This window comes from Indicator indicator, chromosome 3 (genome assembly GCF_027791375.1).
Source record: "Indicator indicator isolate 239-I01 chromosome 3, UM_Iind_1.1, whole genome shotgun sequence".
In the NCBI taxonomy this organism is placed as follows: domain Eukaryota; kingdom Metazoa; phylum Chordata; class Aves; order Piciformes; family Indicatoridae; genus Indicator; species Indicator indicator.
The window spans coordinates 5,525,775-5,546,068 of record NC_072012.1 but is presented as its reverse complement, the minus strand read 5'-3'; the positions used below and the strand labels follow the sequence as shown (position 1 = coordinate 5,546,068).

The 20,294-nt window shown below is 47.4% G+C and overlaps 1 protein-coding gene across 2 annotated transcripts; it reads right to left on the bottom strand.

Annotated features, from left to right (window-relative positions):
- Positions 1–713: 713 nt before the first annotated feature.
- Positions 714–13,512, bottom strand: MRPS35 (mitochondrial ribosomal protein S35). 2 transcript variants are annotated; one of them, XM_054399636.1, is made up of 7 exons: positions 13,317–13,512; positions 12,680–12,847; positions 11,833–11,893; positions 10,299–10,438; positions 8,389–8,498; positions 6,193–6,262; positions 714–1,186 (listed from the first exon to the last, which is right to left on the bottom strand). In XM_054399636.1, exons 1-7 carry the CDS (start codon positions 13,482–13,484, stop codon positions 908–910), a joined length of 996 nt encoding a protein of 331 aa, XP_054255611.1. In that variant the 5' UTR covers positions 13,485–13,512; the 3' UTR covers positions 714–907. The 2 variants fall into 2 exon arrangements, with proteins under 2 accessions (XP_054255611.1, XP_054255612.1); XM_054399637.1 differs by having other exon boundaries at positions 12,680–12,844.
- Between the last annotated feature and the right edge of the window lie 6,782 nt (positions 13,513–20,294).

Genomic DNA, 20,294 nt, shown 5'->3' with positions numbered 1-20,294 from the left:
CCATCCTTCTTCTGCAACAAACACATCTTTCACATGACTCATCTGTGCCAGCTTTTTGCTTTAAAGAACGCTCAGCACAGGAAATGCAATTCCCCTGATTCTTGAAGGTAAGGAGCACACATTCTAGACACAGTTGAGCAGGTTGGTTTCTGAGAAAAAGCCCTCCCTGAAGCGAGCAGTGGGGTTGGGGAGAGCTTTGGAGGGCATCATATGAGGAGGGCTGAGGGAGTGAGCTGGGGTTGGTCAGTCTGGAGAAGAGAACGCTGAGGGGGGAATCTTACAGCTTACACTCTACAGCTACCTGAAAGGAGGGTGGAGTGAGGCTGGTGTTGGTCTCTTCTCCCAAGTAACCAGTGACAGGATGAGAAGAAATGGGTTTGAGTTGTTCTAGGGGAGAATGAGGTTGGACATGAGGAAAAGCTTATTGAGTGAGAGTGGTGAGGGGTTGGAACAGGCTGCCCAGGGAGGTGGTGGAGTTGCTGTCCCTGGGGGTGTTCAAGAAGCTGTAGATGTGGTGCTTCAGGAGATGGTTTAGTGGTCATGGGAGTTGGGCTGTAGCTGGACTCGGTGATCTTAAAGGGCTTTTCCAGGCTTGGTGGTTCCATGGAAAGAATCCATGTGAGCAATCAGAATGTGGCTCAGCAGAGGACTGAACCAGGAACCCCCAAGCTAAGCAAGCACAGGTCACCAAGGTAACTCAAAGCATACTTTATTCAAAGGGTAAGATTGATGGGCAGGAACATTCTACTCACAAGGAAATGAGTAGTGACAGATGGGAGTAGTACTGCAATGTACAGCCTCCAATCTGCTGTCCTTGGCTGAGGTTGTAACTCTCCCCCTCACACAGTGCTGCTGTCAGAGCTGGTGGCCACTCTGCAGCACCCAGGCGTAGCTGCAGGCTCTGCTGTCAGGGCCCTGCTTGGATGTTGAGCAGTTTCTTCACACATTCCTTGTACTGAGACATGTTCCTTTCCGTTTCACCTTCGTTTTTAAGCGCAGTCACAGAGTTTCTGTAGTTCTTGACCACCTCAGATGCAAGCAGCTCTTCCTCAGTGACAGGACCGAGGTTCTCCGAGGCTTTTATCCGCAGCAGTGTATCCAAGGCCTTTCTCTGGGAGCAGCTGTTCTCCCAGACGTACTCTTCCATGTCTTCCTCAGACTTCTCACTCTCCCACTTCTCAGTTTTCTGAAAGGAAGTACACACAGTCTGAAAAACTCCTCCATGAAGCCACAGTGATAGTGTAAAGAAAAAAGTAGAGTCTTGCTACAAGGGTAGGGTCTTACAGCTGGGAAAGAACAACCCCATGGACCAGGACAGGTTGGGGGCTGACCTGCTGGAGACCAGTGTAGGGGAAAGGGACCTGGGGTTCTGGTGGACAGAAGGATGCCCACGAGCCAGCAAGGGTGTGTTGTCATTTATGGTCTTTTATTCAGCCTAGAGAAAAGAAGACTCTGGGAGAACCTTAGACTTGCCTTCCAATCCCTGAAGGAATCCTCCAGGAAGGCTGCAGAGAGACTTTTCCTGAGGGTGTCTAGAGACAGGATAAGGGGGAATGGTTTGAAGCTGAGGGAGAGCAGGGTTAGACTGGAGCTGAGGAGGAAGATCTTTAGTCTGCTCAGGTGGTGAGACTCTGGAACAGGCTGCCCAGGGAGGTTGGATGCCTCCTGCCTGGGGGTGTTGAGGCCAGGCTGGATGAGGCCTTGAGCAGCTGAGTCTAGTTGAGAGGTGTCCCAGGGCATGGTGGGGAGGTTGGAGGAGATGAGCTCTGAGGTCCCTTCCAACCTGAGCCATTCCAGGATTCTCTCCACTAAACAAAATTGCTGCAGTCAAACCACAACATTTAATAACCTTTATTCACGGCCCAAGATATTTTTTCCCCTACAACTCTGTGTTTTGCATTTAAAAACACTTCAACAAAAGCTGCATCCTGCATGTGGCCAATGAAATCTCTCATCTTCTAAACCTCCCAGACCAAATGTTCACTCAGAAACAGTGATAAGCACTGCTCAAAGGCTCACATGACTGACATTAAAACCTGGACAGCAGTAAAAGAGCCTCATTCAACCTGTAGAAGACAAGAGCACAGAAAGCCATCCTGCAGCTTGCATGGCTGAAAGAGTGGAACAAGTGGGTATAGGGAAGTGTTCTTTGTGTGTCTGACAAACACTGCAAGTCAATATGGAGAGTCACAGAGTTTTAAATTAACAGCACCCTGTCCTACACCCCTTGTGCAGCTGCACAATGCCTGTCCAAGACACTTTTTTCCCCCTACACTCTCAAAGAATTTCCAAGCAAAAGCTTCTCTCACAGGGATAGGGTTTCTGAAGAGTAAGGCAATACGGGTATCACTCCCAGTCACTTTCTGGACCAAACTCACCTTTGAAGTTCAAACAAAAGACCACTGTGAAGCTTCCAGACACCTTTAAGTTATAGCCTAGGCAACAAGTACTAATTGCATTTATTAATTGCAACTATTTCCTCAGCAAAACCCTTCTCTGCACACATTAACTTAGAGCATTTTGGAGATACAGGCTGATAAACATATTGAGACTTTCTTATTTCTTGTGAGAAATGCAGAGTAAGATTTTAGAGGAGGCCAAAGAGACTCAGATAATTCTTTTGTGGAATCCTGCTCAGCTGAATGGTTTTGTCAAATGGGTTTAAAAGAAGACCTGACTTCCAGGGGAGAGCGAGGCAGGAAGGGATGGAGGAAAATTTCAGAATCCATTTCTTAGCCCTACTACAAGAAGTCAGCCCCCACTGCTGCAGTGCTGCTGGCCACATCTCCAAGTGAGGCTACCCTGCTGTATACATCCAGACATACAGCACAAGCAGGAAACTGAACACAGAGTTTTGCAAGCTGTCTGTACTGAGGGAAACTCAAAATACCTTTCCAGCCAGATTCATTGCAAGAAAAAAAGGGAACCTGGAATTGTACTTTCTTGACCAGAAGTACCCTAGGCAGGCCTGCACCCAAGAACTCAGTATGGTGGCAAAGGCACAAGCCTGGCAGCCACACTTTGACTTCATAGAGTGGCTTTCAGAGTTATCCCCAGTTGTGATGCACAAACATAAAAGCTGCATGCACACAAACTCCCTACCCTAGCAGTGCCTTGTAGCTGAATGCTCTGCTCAAAAATGGATGGAAAAGCAACAGGGGACCCTCTCCTCAAATTCATTCAAACTACACAGCCTAGGAGTTCACAGCTAAGTTTTAGCTAAGGCTCTGGTGTCACCAGCTGTCCACTCTGCAGGTTTTTGCCTTTGCTAACCTTTCTGCTTCAGCTTCCCTGTCCTTTCAAGTACTATTAACATCTGCAGTGCAGGCACAATAAAAAGAGATGCAACTCAGAAGAACCTTTGGCTACTATTCAGTAGCCACTTTCCACTTGTATATTCCTTCTGGTTTATTGTAACACTTGGAATATTTTTCATCAGACACCCAGTGCTACACTACCAGAACAAGCAAAAGAGGTCAGAGCTGTGTGCACCATTACTCTACCTTTGTTCTGGAGAACAGAAAATGCAAGGGTAACCTCCCACCAAGACTGTGGCTGTGTCATGCAGAACAGCATCCCCGACTCTTCATCATTTTGCATTTGTATATATTGAAAATGTGGAACTGGAGCAAGGAGAATTGCTGCATCTTTTTGTTGGCTTGACTCATTCCTCCCTCACTCCAGCCTTCTCATATTCCTCCCCATTGTAATGGCAATGAATGTGTTTCCTTACTGCAAAATTTACCTCCTGCTGCACTTGTTCCTTCTTCCTGCTCTGAACTCATAACAGAACTTTATTTTTTAGTGCCAAATGACTGCCCCAAACCCAGTGTGAAGAGATCAGTTGCCATCTTTTTTAACCACTTGAGGGCAGCAAACTCTTACACCATAAAAACCTCCAGATTTGGAAAAGATGCTTCAGCATTCAACAAGTATCACAGAATGACAGAGTGATAGGGGTTGGAAGGGACCTCCAGAGATCACCCAGTCCAACCCCCTGCCAGAGAGGAGCACCCAAGGCAGGTCACACAGGAACACATCCCCAGGTGGGTTTGGAATGTCTCCAGAGAAGGAGACTCCACAACCTCTCTGGGCAGCCTTCTCCAGGGCTCTGGCACCCTCACCATACACAAGTGTCTCCTGTGTTGAGGTAGAACCTGTGTTCTGGCTTGTTCCTTGTCCTATGACTGGGCACCACCAAAACGAGACTGGCACCTTCATCCTGACACCAGCCCCAGCCCAGGTGCAGGACCCTGCACTTGGCCTTGTTGAACTTCATGATGTTGGCTTGGGCCCACATTTCAAGCCTGTGCAACTCCCCCTGGATGGATCCCTGTCCTCTAGTGTGTCAGCCAGGCCACACAGCTTGGTGCCATCCACAAACTCAGTAAGGCTGCCTCAATCCCACTGCCCATGTCACTGACAAAGATGTCAACCAGCACTGGTGCCAGTACTGACCCCTGAGGGATGCCACTTGTCACTGGTCTCCATTTGGACATCGAGCCATAGGCTCTCTGAGTGTGGCCATCCAGCCAGTCCTTATCCAGCTTGTGGCCACCCCCTCAAGTCAAAGCAGTTCCACTTAGGTGACCAGGATGGCACGTGGGACATGTCAAACACTTCACACAACTCCAAGTAGATGCCATCAGTTGCTCTTCCCTTACCCACTCTCAGATACTGGGCAGCTTTCAGGACTGGAAGCAAACTTTCCACACAGCTAGCCTTCACCTGGCAAGAAGAGAACACTGCCCTCATCCCCTCACTGAATTCTAACACATGTATGTATGAAAAGCATGGCCCTGCCCTGCTTGGATAGATGCTGCTGTCTACATTGAAGGCCAGCACTCATCCCTTCCCCTCCAATATGAAAGCTCACATAGCTGAAAACAAACCATGCATTGCTTGCCTCAGGCTCACCACAGGTAGCCAAAGGAGCATTCAAGGGAGTTATTAAAAGGCATTAACACCTAGGATGGAAAAACACCAAACCAACCACAACACAACCCAGCACATGAAACACAACAAACCTGCTCAGGAGGCTATTAATTTTTCATGGAAATCAAAGACAAATACAATTGATTGACGAACTCATCAAATATTAACCTGGAAGCTGACAGGTAATAAAAGGACGAAGGAATATTCAACACACACTGGACACTGCTGGAGTGGTGTCAGGTAGCTCTGTTCTCCCATCACTCAGTAATGCAAGAGCCAAGGCCTGCTCTGGTGTTTGCCTGCAGCTGATCAAGTGAGCAGTGGCTGCCTCTCTTCTCATTGCTTACTACTGCAAAGTGATCTGCCAGACAGTTCAGATTTGCAATGCAATGCAATGCTATGCTGTTGGGGAGGAAAACATCCATGGACAGAGCACCCGAAATCCGCAGTAAGAATGTCCTACAAAATGTTAATATGAGCAGAATTTGATTGTAGGTTGTAATTGTAGAGTGCATCACAGAATGGCTCAGGCTGGAAGGGACCTCAGAGCTCATCTCCTCCAACCTCCCCACCATGCCCAGGGACACCTCTCAACCAGACTCAGCTGCTCAAGGCCTCATCCAGCCTGGCCTTCAACACCCCCAGGCAGGAGGCAGCCACAACCTCCCTGGGCAGCCTATTTCAGAGCCTCACCACCCTCACACTGAAGAGCTTCCTAAGACCCAGTCTAACCCTGCTCTCCCTCAGCTTCAAACCATCCCCCCTTGTCCTGTCTCTAGACACCCTCAGGAAAAGTCCCTCTGCAGCCTTCCCTCAGGATCCCTTCAGCTATTGGAAGGCATCACTAAGTTCCCCCCTGAGTCTTCTCCTCTCTAGGCTATGTGACTAATAAGAGAACATAAAATTAAGTTATCCAAAATGTAACTCTAAGTTTTAATTTCAGACTGCTAAATTCTGTAAAAAAAAAAAAAAAAAAAAAAAAAAAAAAAAAAAAAAAAAAAAAAAAGGGCTATAAAATTGAAGGCAAGACTTCAAACCAACACAAGTAACCAAGAAACACCGGAGACAAGCCTGAAGAATTCATTGTAAAGGATCTGTGATCTAAAGATACCTTATTAGTTGGAGGACTATGTCAGGGTTGCAGAAAAGTGAGGTGGAAGAAGAAAGGAATCTGCCATAATGTAAGCTGCAGTCATGGAACCTTCTCCCAAGTTGAGAGAGCATGTTAGAAAGAGTGAGTTACCCACAAGTGCTTACCCAAGACTCATGGTACAGGACTGTGAGGAGGTGAATTCCATAATCATAGTTCTGTCTTCTCAGAGGACACCTGAAAATTCACAAACACAGCCAGTCTGTTTGAAATGCAGCCACTGGGATACACTTTGGAACAAAACACTTGCAGTCAAAATTGCTAATTGGTAATGCAGGGGATCTCAGGGGAGGGTTTGATTCACACATTGCTGAGTGACACAGAGTGAACAGCACCATGGGGGCACGAGGGCTATACCATGGAAGAAAGGGCATCTGCAAGGCAGCAGGAACACAGGAAACATGCAAGCATTTGCAGGAGACATTCTTTGCCCTCTGTGACAAAGTGGAATCCAACTCCCTTAAACTCAGTTGATCTTTTTCCCCCAGATGTGAAGGAAGGAGGATGGCTGGTGACGAGAGCCAGGAAGTACACTTAAGAACAGGAGCCAATGGTTTTGGAAGAAAAGCTTAAGCTGATGTAGCTCTAAATCAAAACAGGATCACCAGTAAAATCTGTTGGAAAAAGTTTGCAAAAGCAGAGTTTTCCTTCAGACTAGTCCTGAAGGCCTCCTGCTGACAATTTGATGTTGTTACTCTTCCTCAGGCTGATCATCCAGGAACTCCTGCCTCTCTCCCACCTCTTCATGCAGGCTCCTTTTTGATACAGAACAAACTGTGTCACATCTGAGACTCTAAAAAAACACTCATCTGAGTGACTACAGATGATTATTCCAGCAAATAAACTTTTCTAAGGACTCAGCTTTCTGACTCTGATTTCTTTCAGAGTCTGTATCAACAAAATGGCTGCTGCTCAGATCTTGGCCCTTAAGAGTTACTGAAAGTGAAGTGAAACAGCAACAGGCATGTAAAAGTTTCTTCTGGGATAATATTCACAGATGCTCTGGTGGGTAAGCTCTTTTCTGCTATCCTGATGTTTTAGCCACAAAAGGGAATATTAAACTGTTTGTGGCACAAGTGGTTCCAGTAAACCCCAGAGATTTCCAATTCCAGTCCAAAAAGAACAGCACAATTTAATCCATTTCCTATTTATTGTATGTAGAATTAAAGAACAGTACTGAAGGACAGGGAATTGGAGAGGGGAAAAAACTCTTAACAAAAATATGCAAACAGGAAAAGCTGCCCAGGATGTTTTCCTAGTGCTGAAGGCACTTTAGGAAAGTACACTGAGTATACTTTAGGAGCCCACATGTGTTCTCTTCAAGGCTTCAAAATTCACCACAGTGCAGCCTTCTGAACTACAGGCACTTAGGGATTTGCTTATATGCAGAAAAATCCAAACACTGAGAAATCCCTGGACACCAATGTCATTTTTCCTTGCCTGAAACTCCTCAATCACTGTTAAAACTAAGAGAAACCGTGGGCTTTTCCAGTGGGAAACATGACAACTCCTTTAAAATAGCACTCGAGACTATAGCACTTGAGACTTCTAAACACAGAGCTTCGGTAAGCAGCAATGTTTACCAGAGAGCAGATTTGACCTGAAGTGATTTGTCCAGCACCCACACAGAATCACAGAATCAACCAGGTTGGAAGAGACCTCCAAGATCATCAAGTCCAACCAATCATCCAACCCTAACTAATCAACTAGACCATGGCACTGAGTGCCTCATCCAGTCTCTTCTTAAACACCTCCAGGGACATTGACCCCCTCCCTGGGCAGCCCATTCCAATGACCAATCTCTCTTTCTGGGAAGAACTTCTAAGATCAAGCCTAAACCTCCCCTGGCACAGGTTGAGACTGTGTCCTCTTATTCTGTACTGGTTGCCTGGGAGAAGAGACCAACCCCCATCTGGCTACAACCTCCCTTCAGGTAGTTGTAGACAGCAATGAGGTCTCCCCTGAGCCTCCTCTTCTCCAGGCTAAACACCCCCAGCTCCCTCATCCTCTCCTCACAGGGCTGTGCTCCAGACCCCTCCCCAGCCTTCTTGCCCTTCTCTGGACATGTTCCAGCATCTCAACATCTTTCCTGAATTGAGGAGCCCAGAACTGGACACAGTACTCAAGGTATGTCCTAACCAATGCTGAGTACAGGGGCAGAGCAGGAGTATTGGGACGTTTGAGTCATTTTACAGTGGAAAATGTACTCATTCACGACAACTATAAGAGACAGTACTGGAAGGCACCCAGTCCTTCCTAGGCTGTGAGCAGTGCTGGCCGTCTGTCCCTCCATGCAAGCACACCTGTCTGTGGTGATGGTGAGCACGTCCGTGTCCGCGCAGTACCGCTCCCCCACCAGCTTCACCAGCTTCTTCCTTGCGTGCTCGTCCAAATTCAGCTTAGAGAGTTTAACCTTCAAACACAAAACAAAACACCTTTAATTACCTGGATAAAGCCCTGTCTCTGCACCCTGAAAATGTTTTGAGCTAGTCAGGCAGACCTCTCACCAGGAATTAAAAGAACAGCTCTTAAGGATGCATTTGCAGGATGCCTGACACATGGTGCAGAAAGATTGGTTCCCTCTGCTTGACACCCACCCCTCAGATACTGATACACATTGGTCAGATCCCCTCTCAGACTTCACCAGACTAAACAGCCCCAGGTTTCTCAGTTTCTCTTCAGAGGGGAGATGCTCAAGTCCCCATATCATCCTCATGGCTCTCCCTTGGATTCTCTCCAGCAGGTCTCTGTCTCTCCTGAACTGGGGAGCCCAAAACTGGACACAGGATTGCAGAGTAGAGGGGGAGAAGAACCTCCCTAGCCCTGCTGGCCATACTTTTCTTGATGCACCCCAGGATCCCATTAGCTCTCTTGGCCACAAGGGCACATTGCTGTCCCATGCAGAACTTGCTGTCTGCCAAGACTCCAAGCTCTGTGGAGCTGCTCTCCAGCAGGGCAGCCTCTAACCTGTCCTGGTGCCTGTTGTTATTCCTCCCCAGATGCAGGACCCTGCACTTGTCCTTACTGAATTTCATGAGGTTTGCCTTCACCCAGCTCTCAGCCTGCCTAGATCTCGTTGGATGGCTGCACATCCATGCAAACAAATTTAGTTCCATCCAAATACCAGAGAGACTGGGTGGAATATTTCTATTCAAACCTTCTTTTTCAGAGCAAAAATGATCTGTCAGTTAAGTCTGCAGCTGTATTTCATATTCACGTTATTTTTCCATATGAACTACACTGAAGGACTAAAAGAAAGGAGAAGCTTCAATAAATACCAGGAAAAAAAAATTACTATCCAAAAAGAAAAAAAAAACCCTACTGCTAGAAATAGAAAACTGAAGGACTAAACAAAGGAAGAGAAATCTAGGTTTCAACACTTGCGCTTCTAACATGGAAAAAGCCCTCTCTACATTTAGCCTGAACCTAGGACTAAACTCCAGCACTTACTCTGTCATCTGATGACTCCTCCCCTGCAGAGAAAGAGGATCAGGAACAGGAAAGAAAATGTGGAGTGTGAACTGAAAATGGATTTATTGGGATAGCCAGGCTGGCACCAATGGCAACACAAAGCAGATAAAGTCATGCTCAGCCCAGCAAAATGCAGCACTCACCCTAAAGAGGAAGGCAGGCCTCAGGAGCAGGAAAGGGGTGAGAAGAAGGGTGAGGAGCCAAACCAGGATGCTCTTAGCATGGTCTAAAATGCCCATCAACAATGACCTCCGAAGGCACTACGCTTCCCAAACCCCCTGTGCACACAGCGTTCCTTTTGAAGGGTCTGGCAGCTTGTGCTCAAGGCTACCTTACACACAGTGCCCTTCCATACAGAGCAGCCACACAGCCTTCAATCAGTGCTTCCTGAACAAGGGACATGACAAGGTGGGCTTGACTCACCTGGACTGTGAAGCTGCACCTAAGCCTCACTCTCAAGCTCTGCCTGAGCCACAGCACAGCTATGTCTGGACCTAGACATGACCCACACTGAACTAACTCATCCCTGACTTCCTGTCTTGGCCTCACCTACTGCACAGCTGTGGATTGGTTTGACAACCACCAGACTGATGCCAACTGCTGTCACCAGACAGAACACTGAACCACCGCCTTGGCTTCACACTTGCCTTTATCACTAGGAACTTGCCAGGTGATTACCTGTTTGGAAAGACAGATGTGTGTTTTTTTGAAACAAAGGCTGTTTACCAAAACTGCTACTTACTCTTAAAGTCACCACTCTGGCTTTGGGGTTACGAATAGATGTCCCTGCAGAAACATAATCCACTGTTTCGATTTCAATGGGAAAATGCTGCTCACATTTCTCATCGCTGTCCAGAGCACTTGGCCACTCAGTGCAGAAATCTGCAGAACAAAGAGAAGAAACACTCCCAAGTCATATTTGTTGGGCTGTTTGGGTGTATCTTTTTTAAAGCACTATGTCCCAATCACATGTCTAGGTCATTCAGGTAAGAGCAGGGCCTCTGCTATCCTTGCTGCAATACTGCAATGTCTTTCTTTGTACCGGGTTTCCCAAAACAGGATGCAGCACTCCAGATGCAACCTCACAGTTGCCAGTAGAATCATCAAATGGTTTGGAGAAGACCTTTGAAGATACCCAGGTCCAACCACTTTCCCATGGGCAGGGACATCTTTTACGAGATCAGGTTGCTCGAAGCCCTGTCCAACCTGACCTTGGATACAATCAATGATGGGATATCCACAGCTTGTCTGGGCACGGTTTCCCAACCCTCACACACCACCCTCAGCAGAACAAGTATCTTCCTGACACCTAATCTGGGTATCTGTCCTCTTCCAGTTTACATTGCCCCTTGTGCTGTTCCTACTTCCCTGGTAGGAAGTATCTCCCCATGTTTCTTAAAAGCCCCTAGAGATAACAGTATGGTCCCCCCCTGGAGCCCCCTTCTCCAGGCTGAACAACCCCAACTTTCTTAGTCTTTGCTCACAGCAGAGGTGTTCCAGCCCTCCTCTAGCAGATCCACATCGTTCTTCTTCCCCCAGGCTGGATGCAATACTGAGAGGTAAAAGAATGCCCTTCCTGCCCATGGTGCCCATGCTCTGCTTCCTCCAGGTCAGTGTGTGGTGGCCTTCCCTGCCCTAAGGGCATGCTGCCTTCAGCCTGCATCTGCAGCCTGCATCAGCAGCTCCATGCTGGCCTTTCCTGCAGAGCTCTGGAGCTGTTTTCCTCCTGCCACATGCCTGTACTATGCATAGTTTATATCCCACTTCAGATCCAGGAATTCCCAGCCAATTTTTGCCTTCCTGTTGAAGTGCCTCTGAATGGCAGCTCTGTTGTCTCCCAATTCACAGCCTACTAAGGCTGTGCTCTCCACCATCATCCACACTGTTATAGAGCAGGTTTTTGCATGCTTTCAAATGGCTTCCCAGAGTGTTTGCTTCAGCATTTTCCAGGCAGTGAGGTGAGGCTGACCAACCTGCAGCTCCCTGCATCTTCGTTCTTGCCTTTCTTGAAGAAAGTCAGGCAAAAATCTCTTCCTCCTGGGTAGTCCTTACCTGCTCTCCAGTACAAGCAAGGCATAACAGAAAAGTAAAATGAAAGTCTTATAGGTGTGCTGCAAACCTCCTAGGACATATCTGCCTAGCATCTATATGACTCAATGCAGCAGCAAGCAAGCACACAATACTAGCCAGAGCTTGACAAAGAAGCATCTTCACAAGTGGACCAAGTCTCACCTGTTAGTTCACCACACACAGTCACAAACCAAACAAACTCTCACCTCTAAGAGCTGCACAGTGTTTCTTAATTGCAGGAGGAGTAAGATGCAAAAAATTGGGAATCTGAAACAGAGATATTAAGAGTGAACAAAATAACAGCTTTTTGTTGGTTCACAAACGACAGAGCATCACTGAAATATGGTTACACTTAGTATTTGTTTAGGTAGTCCAGCACTTAAAATAGTCAGGTAAGACTCCTCTCAAGTTTGGTTTAGCAGAAGATTTAAGTTAGCCCCACTACAAAAGTCACAGGCATGGCAATCCTAAAAAAAAAAAAAAGTTCTCCTGACTGCGTTCATTTGTGGCACTTCAAGATATAGTTCAGTGGTCATGGTAAGACTTGATGATCTTAAATGTCTTTTCCAGCCTTCAAGATTCTGTGAGTTGTGACTCACATTTGTATTTACCATTTAGTTTAGAAATTCAGTAGAGTTTCATCCTATTCAACAACTGCAAACAGTATGCAATACGAACATTCCAGTCAAAGCAGAGAAATCTTAGTGTATCACATCTGGAATGGGGTGTCCAGTTCTGAGCCACTCAGTTCAAGGGTCTCTGGGAACTGCTTGGAAGAGTCCAGCATAGAGCCACAAAGCTGCTGAAGGCAGTGGAACATCTCCCTGATGAGGAAAGGCTGAGGGAGCTGGGGCTGTTTAGCTTGGAGAAGAGGAGCCTGAGGGGTGCCCTCAATTCTCCTTCCCTGGAGACTTTCAAAACCCACCTGGATGTGTTCCTGTGTGACCTGCCCTCGGTAACCCTGCTTACGAGGTCCCTTCCAAGCCCTACCATTCTGTGATTCTGTGAATAACGACTTTTAAAGTAATCAGACACCAATGGCATGTGTCTCACCTTCATAAGCTCTAAGTTGCCTTCTTTTGGTGGAGGTACTCCTCTCTTCACAGGGTAACCCATTCGAATTGGGAGTGGCACAGAGGCAGGTTTAAACACAGCTGCTGTGGGATAAACACTGGTCCAGTCCTGATCAACAGCCATCTTCTCAGTTCTGGGAGGTAACTGCTAAACAATTGAAAATGACACAAGTTTGATGGCAGAGAAGCTGCTTGGTGAAACAAAACACAAGTTCTTTCAGGTAGAAATTCCCACAGGTCCCTCCCAAAGCTTGTGCAGCAGCCCCTTCTCAATCTGCAACTGCACTTTATTTCAGTGATGCTTTGAAAGAAGAACTTAAGTGTGTTCTTGCATTGTGATAAATCACCATCCCTGCAACCATTCCATGTCAGGTTGTATGGAGCTCTGAGCAACCTGTTCTTGTCACAGATGTCCCTCCTGAGTGCAGGGGATTGGACTGGATGACCTTTAAAGGTCCTTTCCAACCCAAACCATTCCACAACTAAAGATGTGAGGTGCTGGTTCTCGAATAGTCCCAGTGGATTGTTTCCCCAGGTTCAGACTGCAGAACAAATTCCTCTACAAACTGCTAAGCTTACAAAACTTCTTCAAACACCTGTAAAGTTTCAGTACTTACTGGTCTTACAAATTGTGATGTCCTGCCTCTTCTCAGTGAAGCTGAAAGGAAAAGAAAGGCTTTTACTGCAGACCGTGGTACAGCTGTGTGAGCACACCCAGCAGAATCATGCATGCTTGTTGCCCTTGTGCAGAGACGATGTACCGCAAGACTTCCCAGCGCCCACATGCAAAGAGAGGGAGATCAGACACATACTGCAGATTGCTCACGTATTATTTGAAACCTGAGATTAAAAAAAAACAAACAAACAAACGTTTGGAAGCCATTTTACCTGGGGCTTTCCTAGAAACATGTTAACAAACACCCCCCGGCAAATACTTGCAAACGAAGTATCTTTTCCAGAGCCGCCTGGAGAACGGAGGAGTGGCGGGGGCCTGAGCTCCGTGGACGGCTGCACCCCAGCAGCTACCACCGCAAAGTGAACGGGCTGCTCTCACCTTCCCTCTGCTGGCCTGCTCTGCCGCTCACCGCAGGCACGGTAGAATACGCCGCGCTCCCGAAGAAGGGCGCGACTACGATCTTCTCACAGCGCCGGGAGACCACGGCCCAGTACCCCCCAGCCGCCCACTCCACCACCCTGCCAAGCGCCATCTTGGCCGCTCGCCGCGCGCAGGCTCCGCCCACAAACAAGGTCGCGGCAGAACGGGAGCCGGCCCGGGCCAAGCCAGTCGGAAAGGCGAAGCGTTGCAGTTTCCTGCCCTCACGGAGGAGGGAACGGGGAGCGCCCAGGCTGGTGCGGAGCGGACTGAGGTGCCCAGAGTAGGGTGAAATCCCGGCAGTAGTCTTTCTGCCTCTGAGAAGAAGGTGAGAGAGGAAGGGAGAGTGGAGTAGGGTTGTGCTCGGGAATTACCTTGGCCTTGCGATGTGTTTCCACCACTTCAGCGTCTGTAACACCTGCGCTGTCTCAGGGTGCGCAGGTGGCCTCTGGGTCCGGCCAGGGCTGTGGCCGGAGGGATGGGATGGAGATTTCTGCTTAGGACATTTTCCCAAAGCCTTTTTTCTCCTCTCAAATTAAAAATACAGTTTCTCAGACCTTGGGCGTGCTTTATGTCCCCAAAACAAGGACAGGCTCTTTCAACAATCTACACTAAGTGAGGCACCGAGGAGCTGTTGAGGGAGCTGGGGGTGCTTAGCCTGGAGAAGAGGAGGCTCAGGGGAGACCTCATTGCTGTCTACAACTCCCTGAAGGGAGGTTGTAGCCAGGTGGGGGTTGGTCTCTTCTCCCAGGCAAGAGCCAACAGAACAAGAGGACACAGTCTCAAGCTGTGCAGGGGGAGGTTTAGGCTTGATCTTAGAAGTTCTTCACAGAATGAGAGATTGGCCATTGGAATGGGCTGCCCAGGGAGGTGGTGGGGTCAATGTCCCTGGAGGTGTTTAAGGAGAGAGTGGATGAGGCACTCAGTGCCATGGTCTAGTTGATTAGTTAGGGTTGGGTAATCGGTTGGACTTGATGATCTTAGAGGTCTCTTCCAACCTGGCTGATTCTGTGATCAAAACACAAATTGGTTCAGCCCTGCCACATGCAAATAAAAAGATCATGCAGTCGTGTGTAAATCTGGATTAGATAATGCTGCTTTTCTTAAATTTCAGCTTTTTTTCTGCTTCTCAGAACCTGCTAGGTGCAAGTGTAAAGGGGTTTTGTAGTACTACACTGGTACCTCCTGGATGTGTTCCTGTGTGGCCTACCCTGGGTGATCCTGCTTGGGCTGGGAGGTTGGACTCTGGTTGGCCACTTCCAAACCCTGACATTCTGTGACTGATTCTGTGATCTTTGACCATGTTCAAGAGTTCCTGGCTTTCAAACACACTCATCATGTATTGTACTCTTTCATTTTTTGGCTTCATCTACTTTAACAAAATTACTGGTTAAAAGTGCAATCCTGTGAATGATGGATATAACATTGTGGATGACAGCTTGCCACGAGATCTAATTTTGCAAATTTTGAGTTACAGAATGGCCATTCCATTTTTAACAGTGGGTGGAAAAAGGACAAAACAAGATGTGATGGAATTCTTAATTAGCAGTGCCTGATAGCTGATCCAAACTAACATAAATTAAGTGGAACATCTCCCTGTGAGGCCAGGCTGAGGGAGCTGGGGCTCTGCAGCTTGGAGCAGAGGAGCCTGAGGGGTGCCCTCATTCCTGGGGATAAAGATGTGCAGGGCAGTGTGGGGAGGATGGAGCCAGGCTCTGCTCAGGGATGTCCAGTGACAGGGCAAGGGGCAATGAGGGCAAGCTGGAGCAGAGGAGGTGCCATGCAAACAGAAGGGGAAAATTTATCCCTGTGAGGCTGCCAGAGCCCTGGAGCAGGCTGCTCAGAGAGGTTGTGGAGCTTCCTTCTCTGGAGACATTACAGACCTACCTGGATGTCTGACCTGCCCTGGGTGATCCTGCTCTGGCAGGGTGATGGATCCCTACCATTATGTGATTCTGTGAATTCTATGAATCATTACATTCTCAAGAAGTTAATTCTGAAGCTAAAATGTCCTAGACATCAAAGAGAACAAATCCAAGTGAGAATTTGGGCTTGAGTTCCCAAAGAGTTTGAATCTATGCTGAAACAGAAAAATCAAATGTTGCTGGTAGTAAGATGCCCAGACACAGCTCTGGAGCCAGAGAGTGGATATTGTTCATGCTAAACACACAGGATATAAAATTGCACTGAATGTCATATAATAGATTCAGAAATACATTAGAAATAACTTCTTTTCCAAGTTAAAAAAGTTACTACATCTTCATTGTCAGCCTATTTGGCAGGCACACTCTATTGCCTTCACAGAGGTGTGGCATTGTCAAGGGTGAGAGAAACCAAATTTCTACCCACTTCCACACACTTCCCTTCCTCTCTTTATCCCCAGGACAGAAACCTTGCAAGTCAGTTTATGCACATGAAGACCACGTGGAAATTGGTGTTAATATGTAAAATCTGATGAATATTTGGTTTGAATGAACAGTTCATAGAATTAGTGAATTTTGTAAATACTAAGTGATTGCTTAAGCAGCCTTAGGGACTTTCTGAAGCCCTGATGTGTACTTTCACTAGAATATTCTTACTTAGAAGACATTGAATTTTGTCTGTTTCCATGTTAAGGTAACTTAAGAAGAGATCTTCTGTTGTTGAAAGCATGTAGTGCTGGTAACAGAACCAGATCCAACTGCAGGTGTTGTGTTAGGTAGGAGTTCCCATGCCATGCCTTCAGTGTGGGTCACTTGCATGTCTTGGGTTGCATTACCAAGTGATACTTTTTTTTTTTTTTCCATTCCTTTCAAAAAAAAAATCCAGTTAGTCAAAATTATTCTTTAAATGTCAGCTTTCAGGACAACGGTCCTACTCTCAACCCATTCTGCACCCAGCCTCTCTTCAGGCCAGTCCCAGGCACAGATCCAGGCTGGGTGCAGAGTGGGTTGAGAGTAGCCCTGAAGAAAGAGACTTGGGGGTGTTGGTTGCTGAGAAGCTCCCCAGGAGCCAGCAGTGCCCTCATGCAGCCCAGAAGGCAGCTGTGTGCTGGGCTGCAGCCAGAGGAGTGTGGGCAGCAGGGCAAGAGTCAAGGGGGAATTCTGCTGCTTGACTCTGCTCTGCTGAGACTCCACCTCAAATCCTGCCTCCAGCTCCAGTGTCCCCAGCAGAAGAAGGACACAGAGCTGTTGATGAAATGATTGAATCTCACCTCTGGTTAACATCCTGAGTGCACAGAGCAGTGACATGGTTATTATCAAGTAACCATACACCCCTCTGTCTGTGCTTGGTCAACCAAGTCAACCTCAGTTAATTTGGTTGCTTGGGACACAGTGGTAAGGCACTTGGCCAGACTCTATATGATTGTGCTCTTCAAACCTCTGCAGAACAGGTGCTGAATAGTATCACAGTATAAGAGAGATTGGAAGGGACCTCAAGAGATCATCAGGTCCAACCCCCCCTGCTAGAGCAGGATCACTGAGGGTAGTCAGCACAGGAATGCATCCAGGTGGGTTTGGAAAGTCTCCAGAGAAGGAGACTCCACAACCTCTCTGGGCAGCCTGTTCCAGTGCTCCGGCCCCCTCACTGTAAAGAAGTTTCTCCTCAAGTTCAGGTGAAATCTTCTATGTTTAAGTTTGAACCCATTGTTCCTTGTCTTATCACTGTGAACCACCGAAAAGAGCCTGGTCCCCTCCTCCTGACACCCACCCCTCAGATGTTTATACACATTTATGAGATCCCCTCTCAGTCTTGTCTACCCCAGACTAAACAGCCCCAGGGATCTCAGTCTCTCTTCACAGGGGAGATGCTAAAGTCCCCTAATCATCCTCGTGGCTCTCTCTTGGATTGTCTCCAGCAATTCTCTGTCTTTCTTGAACTGGGGAGCCCAAAACTGGACACAGTATTCCAGGTGTGGTCTTCCCCATGAGGGTGGTGAGACACTGGAACAGGTTGCCCAGGGAGTTGGTGGAAACCCCATGCCTGGAGGTTTTGAAGGCCAGGCTGGATGTGGCTGTGAGCAACCTGCTGTAGTGTGAGGTGTCCCTGCCCATGGCAGGGGGGTTGGAACTGGATGATCCTTGAGGTCCCTTCCAACCCTAACAGTTCTATGATTCTGTATTCTCTGTTTGGGAATGAGGAATAGAAGAAAGAACTACTGCCTCAGACTAGATTGGAACTGAAAAAGCAAGTCATGTGGACCTATTACATAGAGAATTTCAAGTTTACTTCTCGTTTTTATCAGCTTGAAAATCTATTAAAGGGTGTCTAAAAGAGCCTGCAGAAAGAAAAGCTTAGTGGAAATTCTAACTAAAATTAGCAGAATATCTGAACTGACCTTTTAAACTCATACATGCAAGTGTGCTTATCCTTTGCAAACTCTCTTCAATTACAGCACAGAGCTCCTATGTCAAAAGCCACTCCTGATGCACTAGTTGTGTATTGATCAATCTTTTCCATTTTAAATGGTATTCTGTTACAACCTCAGTACCAATAGCAGGATCCTTCTTCTCCAGTGCATTACTAATGATTTAAACAAACCCCATAAAACAATGCTAGAACACTTAATATAATTGGAGATAGGAATCAAGTAACAGTTGAGGTTCACTGTACAAGAATTTATATTGCCTCTTATTATTTGAAGGTTCTCCATGACTGCTATCTGATACCTCTTCAGCATTAGAATAGGCATGATAGTTCAAGCAGTACTTTTTCCTTCCTTTTATGCAGCATGAGTGTATCAGCAGACACTTTGCCCTAGGTGGTAGCACTTTAGTTCAGTTCATACATTTTGGTGGTTTTGTTGTTCAGGTATTCATACTGTTATGGGTTTCTATGAAGGTATACAATGCTTAGAATTAGTTAAAGTGCTGCTGACCCATTAAAGGGCACGAAACTTAAAGACCAAGCACACCTTAAACAGCACACCAAGCTGTGCTCACTTGTCCTGGTAAAATAACACGAGATTAGCAGAATTTGAGTTCAGGCCTGGGCTGCATCAGAAGAAGCGGGGCCAGCAGATCAAGAGAAGTGATTCTGCTGCTTTAATTTGCTCCCCTGAGACCTCACCTGGAGTGCTGTGTCCAGCTGTGGGGGCCCCCAACACAAGAGAGACATGGATCTCATGGAGGTGGTCCAGAGGAGGGCCATGAAAATGATCAGGGGCCTGGAGCAGCTCTCCTGTGGGGACAGGTTGAGGAAGCTGGGGTTGTTCAGCCTGGAGAAGAGAAGGCTCCAGAGAAACCTAAGAGTGGCCTTCCAGTACTTGAAGGGGGCTTACAAGGAAGCAGAGGAGGGACTATTTACAAGGGCTGGTAGCATTAGAACAAGGGGCTGTGGTTTGAAACTAGAGAAGGGTAGATTTAGATTGAACATTAGGAGGGAGCTTTTTATCATGAGGTTGGGATAACACTGGAACAGGCTGTTCGGGGAGGTGCTGGAGGGCCTGTCCCTGGAGACATTCAAGGTTGGGCTTGGTGAGAGCATCCTGCAGCCTGCTCTAGAGGATGTCCTTTGGAGGTCCCTTCCAATCCAGACCATTTTGTGACTCTCTGATCCCCCAGATAACTCTCAGCATGTGTAACAACACGCTGGACCATCGCTCTTTAAGGTCGGAAGTGACTGATCTCGGAGTGGGGTGGGGGTTTCAATACTGTGAAAGTTGCCCCCGGGTCGCTGCTGATGGCAGTGTGCAGCGCCGGGGGAGCCGGGGGTGGCAGGACGAGAACTCGGGGCGCTCTCCAGGGTGCTGAAGCCCGGGCTCACGGTGAGCGAGCTCCGGGATGCACTGAATGGTCGCTGCGGCTTCACTGCACAGCCTGGTGGTATTGCTTTCCCCGCTTGTCTGTCCTGTAGGCCGAGCAGAGCCACAGGAACCGTGCTGCTGGGGCAATCCCAGTCGATGTATGCATCAAGCTGCAACCTGTACCCTTCAAACCAAGGCCCTCTTCTTGCCAGCAAGTGTTTTACACTGATGTCCTTCTCACTCTTCCTTTGGGTTATACCTTCACTGTGCTGCCCAGTGCCTTGGTGTGGACAGTCTAATGGCATTATTGGACCTGCCACTGCAACCTGCACTTCTTCCCTTGTCATTGCACCAAGTGGCAGGGTTTGCCTGGATATAGGGGATGGCTGAGGTAATGGTAAAAATGAATGAAACAGAATAAGCAAAAGGATGAATACCCTGTTGCTGGTTTCATCTGGGGATTGCTGTGAGTCTGTTGTCAGTGGCTCTTTTTTAAAAAGACCTGGCTGGTTTTCTCTGTCTTTATGGTCAAAGGTTGCCGAATAATTTTTTAACCAGTCATCAAGGGTTAGGATTGGGCCAGTCTCCAGAAAAATGACAGATGCTCTCAACTAACCCCTTTTTCTCCCCAAAGGGAAAAAGTAAGGGAATAAGGGAGACAGATTTATTGATTGGAAAATAAAACTAATACTCATTTACTGAAAGTAATTACAACGGAATTAAATGCATACAAACACATACAAAACCCAATATTGAATCTAACTCTTCAGATGGCAG